The 10121-nt window shown below is 40.6% G+C and overlaps 1 protein-coding gene across 2 annotated transcripts in view; it reads right to left on the bottom strand.

Annotated features, from left to right (window-relative positions):
- The window catches only part of col11a1b (collagen, type XI, alpha 1b), a 48417-nt gene that overhangs the window by 23547 nt on the left and 14749 nt on the right, over positions 1–10121 (bottom strand). For both annotated transcript variants that reach the window (XM_062987687.1, XM_062987688.1), the window contains exons 5-8: positions 5817–5942; positions 779–880; positions 585–689; positions 129–419 (exon numbers count right to left, since the gene is read on the bottom strand). In XM_062987687.1, coding sequence (XP_062843757.1) covers positions 129–419; positions 585–689; positions 779–880; positions 5817–5942 — 624 coding nt within the window. The remainder of the gene's footprint in view (positions 1–128; positions 420–584; positions 690–778; positions 881–5816; positions 5943–10121) is intronic.

Genomic DNA, 10121 nt, shown 5'->3' with positions numbered 1-10121 from the left:
GGGTTGGGGTTAAGGTTTAAGGTAACAGAATGTTAACACTACAGTGTTTGATACAGAATCAGTTCAATAAATCCCAGTAAGAACAGATGAAATACAGGTGACCTTTGACCTCTGTACTAAGCACTTACACTCTCGGACACTCCAGTTTCGGCTGGTACGGCCGGTCCGATCTCCTCCTCGTACACGGGGTCGGGCGGCACCGGCTTCATGCCGTACTCGTAGAAACCGTCGTCGTAGTGACTCGGGTCGAGTTCTTTCACCTCGTACTCGTTGACGTCGTACTCGCTAAAGTGTTTGATGTCGCCGCCCTCCGTCTCCGTCATGGTTTTGGTTTCAACAGGAGCGACAGTCGACTCCGCCCCCACCTGCTCCGCCCCGGTGATGTAATCATCTACAATTTCCTCCTCGTACACCACGTCCTGTTTATTACAGAACACAAATGATTTATTACTCACAGTCAGTCAAGATAAATACATATCACCCTTGTTAAAATGTAACTGACCCCAGAGTTCATTAATCTGATTCTGTTAAATGATCAAGATATTTTTGCCAGTGTAAATATAAAGACTGGAACTGGTTCTGACCTCTTTGGTCACCGGAGGGTTGGTAGCACTTTTGGTTTCTGATCCGTCCAGAGTTCCATAATCCACCTCCGTCTCAGTGAAGTACTCAGCATCATCAGTACCGGGCTGTAGATAAAAAAAATCATATAAAAACAGTTTAACGTATCAGGGAGGATTTAAACTAAAATATTAATTAAAATTAAAAGCTTTATTACTTTGGTTTCAGTCTTGGTCTCTTCAACAGGAGTTCCAGCGATTTCAGTTTCACTGTCTGTGTAGTCGTACATGTCGCCGTAATCACTGTACTCAGGGTTATACTGAGAGACGAGAGAGAAAGAAAATAATTAATAAATAAATACATGAATAAAAGAATGAATAAATGACATTTACTGTGGTTCTTACCCCCCTGTTCTACACTGAACACTTCACACACCTTCTTTTCTTTTAGTTTCCACCCTTCATTTATAATCACCGTTTCTTCCTTAACCTCATGATGAGCAGAAGGTTTAGACGAGCTCTGTCTTTGTTTTTCTCTGCTCAGCCACATTTGCTTCAGCGCTGATTAAAACTAAACCTTCTCAGGATGTTTAATCTCATCAGAGATCACCACTGGTTCCATCAGTTCCAGCTCACTAATGAACTTTCTCTTGAGATTAAAGCCTGGAACGTCGTTACAGCGTCAGTCAAAATAAAACAGTAGAATTTTTACCTGATGAATCCAAAACAAGCTGAATGAAGATCAGAAACATCTACATGAACTAATCACACTTCATTACTAATGATGTATAATAATGAGAGTGTTTCCTCTCTGATTAGAATCATTAAGATCATTCATGTCGGTTCTGGTGGAGAGTTTATAGACGTGATGATTTTCAGGCCGTTAGATGAGACGTATGATTTCAGTATCAGTGAGGGAGGAACGTTATTAGTCCCAGTTCAGTAGCAGAGCTCGTAAAAACAACAGAAGAAAGAAAGCAGAGGCCAGAGCGGCATTTTACTGGTTTTACAAACACAGACGGGAAAATAAATCTCCAGCTGGGAGTGAATTTATGGGCTCTTGGTCTGTTAGTCTCTAAAACTAGTTTAAACTGTACAGAACTGGCCTTTTTCTTTACTTTCTTTAGTTTTTATCTGCTCATCCTGATTGAAATAGACGTCACATGGATGCTGAATGAGTTTACAGAGCATTTGCTCCTGTACAGCCGTATTATTGTTGAATTTTAGTTTTAATGCTCCCAGTTTCACCGATAATAAATTTCTGAGTGCAGCGACGCTTCATGAAGTTCTATTTTCCAAAACAAATCGCTCTTTAGGATCCTCAGGATTCCAGTTACACTGATTTATTACTTTAAGCTTTTCGAACAGTCAGGAGAATAATTCCATTTCTCCACATTTTCCAGCCTCGTTATCTGAAAATAAAAAACCTGAGTGATGGAGTCGAGTCGAGCTGAGGCGAACCTGCTCAAGTCATTAAGTGAAATAAATCGGCCTGCACGCTGCACTCGGGCGGAGGAAAATCTTTCCACTCTGAGATCATCCATTTTACTTTAAAATATTGTCGGAAAATCTCGGACCGAGCCCGAGAAGCTCCAGCATCACATTTCAACCCGTTCTAAAGTGTTTCAGACAGTCAGAACATCTACCTGGGAAACGAACAAAACACCTTTCGGATTTCTCACTGTGAGCGTAACGTTCATATCCGCTCATATGGAGAATGTTACGACCCTCCTGACGTCACTGGTGTTACCCACAGGAGGAATAATCCTGCCAGCCGAGTGTCAGGTTGATGAAACTCAGATCTGTGTTAAAGCTGCTGGTGTTTATTGTTAAACGTGTCACATAATTACATCTAAATCTGAACTAAATGAGCTTTTAACTGACTGACACCATCAGCAGGGTTCCAACACCCACTGATCCACACAGCGTCATAGTGCACTAATAACGTGCTGAGCTATTAGAGGCTACTCTTATATCATTTACATTTTCTGCATTTAGCAGCACTTTTAGCCAAAGTAACTGACAGTACTGTGACAGTAAACAGTCTAAGCAATTCAGGGTTAAGGGCCTTGCTCAAGGGCCAACAGTGGCAACCTGGTCATGGCTTGAACCAGCAACCCTTTGATTACTAATCAGAATCAGAATTACTTTATTTCGCCAGGTATGTTACACATACGAGGAATTTGCTTTGGTGATACACTCAATGATACACACAACAGTCCACATAGTAGTACACACAATACACATAATAGTACAGACAATTACACATGTATGACATGTAACATAGAACATATTTAACAGACCCGACAGCACACGGACTGTTAACCAGTATTTACCAACATTTGCCCAAGAGAACAACTTTGGTTAAAAAGTGTTACAGCTCTGGGGAAAAAGCTGTTAGCGTGTCTGGATGTGTTTGTTTTTATTGTCCTGAGTCTTCTGCCAGATGGAAGAGTTTGAAAAAGGTGATGTCCAGGATGAGAGGTAATTTTGCCGGCACGCTTCAGCACTCTGCTGTTGTAAATGTCCTGAAGCGTTGGCAGGCTACATCCAATGATCCTCTCCGCTGTCCTGATTATACGCTGGAGTTTGGCTCGTTCATGTGATGTTGAGGAACCAAACCAGATGGTGATGGACGATGTAAGGATGGACTCTATTATTGCTGTGTAGAACTGGATCAGCAGACTCTGTGGCAGGTTGAATTTCTTCAGCTGTCTCAGGAAGAACATTCTCTGCTGAGCCCTCTTGGCGATGGAGAGTGTGTTCTTTTCCCACTTTAGGTCCCTGGATAAGGTGGTGCCCAGGAACCTAAGTGACTCCACCACTAAGGCCATAGAGCCATTAATTGTGAGGGGGTGTAAGGAGGGCGCGTTGCGCCTGAAATCCACCACCATCTCTACAGTCTTTTGTGTGTTGATCAGCAGGTGGTTGTCACTGCACCAGGAGACCAACTGCTCGACTTCCTTTCTGTAGGCAGACTCGTCACCATCGGTTATGAGGCCCACCACAGTGGTGTCATCAGCAAACTTAAGGATCTTTACACCTGGTTCCTTAGAAACACAGTCATTGGTATAAAGACTGAAGAGAAGGGGTGAAAGCACACAGCCTTGTGGTACACCAGTACTTAGGTTCCGCTGGTCTGAAGTGTGTTTTCCTAGCCGTACCTGCTGTGTCCTATTTGTCAGAAATTCCATGATCCACCGGCAGATGGCATTGACAGCTGGGACAGTTTGACCTGCAGCAGCTCTGGCACTATGGTGTTAAAAGCCGAGCTGAAGTCCACAAACAGAACTCGAACGTAGGTTCCAGGACTGTCGAGATGCTGTAGCATGAAGTGCAGGGCCACGTTGACTGCATCATCGACAGATCTATTTGCTCTGTATGCAAACTGCAAGGGATCCAGTAAAGAATTTGTGATGGTCTTCAGGTAGGCTAGGATCAAGCGTTCGAAGACCTTCATGACTACAGATGTCAGGGCTACAGGTCTGTAACCATTCAGTCCAGAAATGTTCGTTTTTTTGGGGACTGGTATGATGGTTGATGTTTTGAAGCATGAAGGAACAGAGCAAAGTTCTAATGATCTGTTAAAAATGTGAGTGAAGGTGGGCGCCAGTTGATTGCTGCAGTGCTTAAGGGTGGATGGAGAGATTCCGTCCAGTATCTTAACCACTAGGATACAACTGCCCGATCAATAAACTAAATATTAAAATATTTAATTGTGTTTAGTTCTTTAGCTCTGATGATCTGATGGGTCTGAAGTTCTCCTGGCAGAGTGAATTTAATATTAGCTTTACTTTACCACCAACTGGTGCCACTCAGTGATGCCATCACATGACCTGAGGTACAACCCCAATTCCAATGAAGTTGGGACATTTTGTAAAACATAAATAAAAACAGAATACGATGATTTGCAAATCCTTTTCAACCCATATTCAATTGAATCCACTACACAGACAAGATATCTGCAATGCGTTCCAATGAAGTTGGGACAGGGGCATGTTTACCACTGTGTTACATCACCTTTCCTTTTAACAACACTCAGTAAGCGTTTGGGAACTGAGGACACTAATTGTTGAAGCTTTGTAGGTGGAATTCTTTCCCATTCCTGCTTGATGTACAACTTCAGTAGCTCAACAGTCCGGGGTCTCCGTCGTCGTATTTTGCACTTCATAATGCACCACACATTTTCAATGGGAGACAGGTCTGGACTGCAGGCAGGCCGGTCTAGTACCCGCACTCTTTTACTATGAAGCCACGCTGTTGTAACACGTGCAGAAGGTGGCTTGGCATCGTCTTGCTGAAATAAGCAGGGACGTCCCTGAAAAAGACGTTGCTTGGATGGCAGCATATGTTGCTCCAAAACCTGTATGTACCTTTCAGCATTAATGGTGCCTTCACAGATGTGCAGGTTACCCATGCCATGGGCACTAACACACCCCCATACCATCAGAGATGCTGGCTTTTCAACTTAGCGCTGATAACAATCCGGACAGTCCTCTTCCTCTTTGGCTCTGAGGACACGACGTCCATGATTACCAAAAACAATGAGCCTTTCGGGGATGCTCTCTTTATACCCAATCATGACATTTACCTGTTTCCAATTAACCTGTTCACCTGTGGAATGTTCCAAACAGGTGTTTTTTGAGCATTCCTCAACTTTCCCAGTCTTTTGTTGCCCCTGTCCCAACTTCTTTGGAACGTGTTGCAGGCATCAAATTCAAAATGAGTGAATATTTGCAAAACACAATAAAGTTTATCCGTTCGAACATTAAATACCTTGTCTTTGTAGTGTATTCAATTGAATATGGGTTGAAAAGGATTTGCAAATCATCGTATTCTGTTTTTATTCATGTTTTACACAACGTCCCAACTTCATTGGAATTGGGTTTGTACTTTACTAACAGGTAAAGCGGCAGAATCAGTATTATTTATTTATTACATTATTATATCACCGTTCCATTTCATGGTTAAGGTACTGGACTAATAGCAAGAAGGTTGCCGGTTCAAGTCCTGCTACCTCCAAGTTGACACTCTTGGGCCCCTGAGCATGGCCCTTCCTTAACCCTCCATTGATAAAACTGTATTCAGTCATAATTGTTGAAGGGCAGCGGTAGCTCAGCTTTACTTAACTAGTAATCAGAAGGTTGCCACCAATTTGCCACTGTTGGGCCCCTGAGCATGGCCTTTACCCTCAATTGCTTGAATTATATTCAGTGATAAGTCTAAGTCACTTTAAATGAAGTGTCCGACTCTCACCTCGTCCTCGGGTTCCTGAGCTTGTGGAGTTTCCTGATGAGGAGTTTCACAGTCAGGACTGTAATGTTCACAATAATCATACGCAGCTCGAGAATCTTCAACCAACAGAAGCTGCTGGATATCACCCTGAAACACAGATACATAAACACATCAACACAACATCAGAACATTCAAGCTTCATCATCACACAACCGAACATCAGAACATCAGACAAACATCAGAACATCAGAACATCAGACAGACATCACAACATCAGAACATCAGACAGACATCACAACATCAGAACATCAGAACATTCAAGCTTCATCATGACACAACCAAACATCAGAACATCAGACAGACATCAGAACATCAGACAGACATCAGACAGACATCACAACATCAGAACATTCATGCTTCATCATTACACAACCAAACATCAAAACATTAGACAGACAGACAGTATCACCACAAACTGTGAATAATATGAATGAGAACGAGTTTTTCTCTCACTGATGCTAACTGCTTATTTCTGGATGTGTTGTGTTTAGCTCACATGCTAAATCAGCTACTTAGCAGCTTTAATCACTGGATAGTTCATACGATGGATTGCTGATCGTGTGTGTGATGAATTTTTAGTCCTAAATGAGCTGGTGACTTCAAACTTTTCAATCATTTATATTTATTTGAGATCCTTCATATTTGTCTGAATAATTTTGCTTCAGTTGCATTTTAGCAGTTAGCTCTGAGTGAGCAGGTAAACACAGTCGCTGTGATTGTCAGTAAATTTGAGTCAGTTTTGACATTTTATACACATGCACTAAATATTGATTTGACCACATAATAACTGGTATTAAATATGTGTTAGCATTGAGTAACGCACCTCTAACGGGGCACACACAGAAACTGGGTAAAAAGTCACAGATGTAAACATGTCATTAGCGTGATTAGCTGTAGAACATTTCAGGATGTTAGCATGGAAAAACCTCTATTGATTTCATACACAGTGGTGCAGAATATGCAGCGCTCACGGCTAATGCTAATCTACATCAGTAATGAGAAGCAGCTGGATGAGGCACTGAGACGGATTTTCAGGGTGAATTAAATTAGCGTTCAGCTGAACGCGAACCCATGTCCATGTGAGAGATCAGAATCAGTTCCAGTAGCAGAATAAACATGTTTGATTTGAATCAGGACTGATTGGTCCATCAGTTTCAGATTAGCAGGATTTACAGTGAACGTGTTTCTGAGTTAAATAAAGATGTTTTTATTTAAATGATTATAAATCTGTCAGGACGATCGATGCACGACTGAACTGGTACAAAATCAGAATCCAGCACCAGGCTGAGCTGATCACAATCACTGGAACAGGTTATAGTTCATGTTGGAGTGGTGCTGGGGTTGGAACTCATGTACACATGTACTCACATCACATGAGGAACGTTTCCTCACGACTAGGAATTCATACTAAAACACTCGGGACAGGTCTAGAACACCTAGAACTAGAAATGGCCAATAGCTGATGTAGAAAAGTGACGGAGTTTGTTTTAGAAATTCTTAAAGACCATCGTATACATATATATATACAGTATGTGTGTGTGTGTGTGTGTGTGTGTGTGTGTTTTTATTGTGTGTATATGCCTGAACACTGCAGGCGTTTACAAGTTACAGACTGAAGTTGTGATGAAACAGAAAGCAGGTTTAGAGGTGAGCAGTAATGTGAAGCTTTTCTGAAGCTCCATGTTGTTTAAAGCACAAATAAAAAACGTGATGTTCTGTCACATCTGGATCCCGAAACTTTTCCTGAAAGGATAAAGAACGATGATTATAACCCTGCTAGCTTCTACAGCTCCAAATCCAAGCTTAACTTCAAAGATCATCAAAATGATTCTCACGTTAACCACAAGAATCATTTAAACCTCGTCTTTAATAACCAGCACAGAAGATCAGAACGAGAATGAAGCTCTGAGAAGCTCTGAGAAGCTCTGAGAAGCTCTAAGAAGCTCTGAGACCTGAACTGGATGATTCTGGGTTGAATCTGCTCACAGAGACGGACCGAGCTGAGTGATCATGATGAGAAATTGTACAGCAGTGGTAGAACCGCAGGGACGACGTGGGCCGAGAAACAAACCAGCGGTGCTGTAATTATATAGTTATTATAGATTTAATTATAGAGACACCACCTGAAAAAAACCCTGCAGTCCCCAACCTGTTATTATAGATTATTATATAGTTTTACTCTCACACACCGCTCTACAACAAACACCTCACACCGTCTGTGTGCACACACACCACACTTATATACACTCATATACACTTATATACACTCATATACACTTATATACACTCATATACACACTCATATACACTCATATACACTCACATACACTCATATGCATTTATATACACTCATATACACTCATATACATTTATATACACTCATATACACTTATATACACTCATATACACACTCATATACACTCATATACACTCACATACACTCATATGCATTTATATACACTCATATACACTCATATACATTTATATACACTCATATACACTCACATACACTCATATACATTTATATACACTCATATACACTCATATACACTCATATACACTCACATACACTCACATACACTCAAATACATTTATATACACTCATATAAACTCATATACACTCATATACACTCATAAACACTCATATACACACTCATATACATTTATATACACTCATATACACTTACATACACTCATATACACACTCATATACACTCATATACACTCATATACACTCACATACACTCATACACACTCATATACACTTACATACACTCACATACACTCATATACACACTCATATACACTCATATACACTCATATACACTCATATACACTCACATACACTCATATACACACTCATATACACTCATATACACTCATATACACTCATATACACTCACATACACTCATATACACACTCATATACACTCATATACACTCATATACACTCATATACACTCACATACACTCATATACACACTCATATACACTCATATACACTCATATACACTCATATACACTCACATACACTCATACACACTCATATACACTTACATACACTCACATACACTCATATACACACTCATATACACTCATATACACTCATATACACTCATATACACTCACATACACTCATATACACACTCATATACACTCATATACACTCATATACACTCACATACACTCATATACACACTCATATACACTCATATACACTCACATACACTCATATACACTCATATACACACTCATATACACTCACATACACTCATATACACACTCATATACAACTCATATACACTCATATACACTCACATACACTCATATACAACTCATATACACTCATATACACTCACATACACTCATATACACTCATATACACTCACATACACTCATATACACTCATATACACTCACATACACTCATATACACACTCATATACACTCATATACACTCACATACACTCATATACACTCATATACACTCACATACACTCACATACACTCATATACACACTCATATACACTCACATACACTCACATACACTCATATACACTCACATACACTCATATACACTCACATACACTCATATACACTCACACACACTCATATACACACTCATATACACTCATATACACTCACATACACTCATATACACTCACATACACTCATATACACTCATATACACTCACACACTCATATACACTCATATACACTCACATACACTCACATACACTCATATACACTCATATACACTCACATACACTCATATACACTCATATACACTCATATACACTCATATACACTCACACACTCATATACACTCATATACACTCACATACACTCATATACACTCATATACACTCACATACACTCATATACACTCATATACACTCATATACACTCATATACACTCACATACACTCTTATACACTTACACCGATCAGCCATAACATTATGACCACCTTCCTAATATTGTGTTGGTCCCCTTTTGCAGCCCCGTACCGAACAAACTGCGCTGCTCTGTGTATTCTGACACCTTTCTATCAGAACCAGCATGAACTTCTTCAGCAGTTTGAGCTACAGGAGCTCGTCTGTTGGATCGGACCACACGGGCCTTCACTCCCTACGTACATCAGTGAGTCTTGGCCGCCTATGACCATGTTGCCGGTTTACCACTTTTGATAGATACTGACCACTGCAGACTGGGACACACCCCACAAGAGCTGCAGTTTTAGAGACACTCTGACCCGGTCGTCTAGC

This window comes from Trichomycterus rosablanca, chromosome 25 (genome assembly GCF_030014385.1).
Source record: "Trichomycterus rosablanca isolate fTriRos1 chromosome 25, fTriRos1.hap1, whole genome shotgun sequence".
Taxonomy (NCBI): Eukaryota; Metazoa; Chordata; class Actinopteri; order Siluriformes; family Trichomycteridae; genus Trichomycterus; species Trichomycterus rosablanca.
The sequence above is the reverse complement of the archived record's forward strand: the minus strand, read 5'-3'. Positions and strand labels throughout refer to the sequence as shown.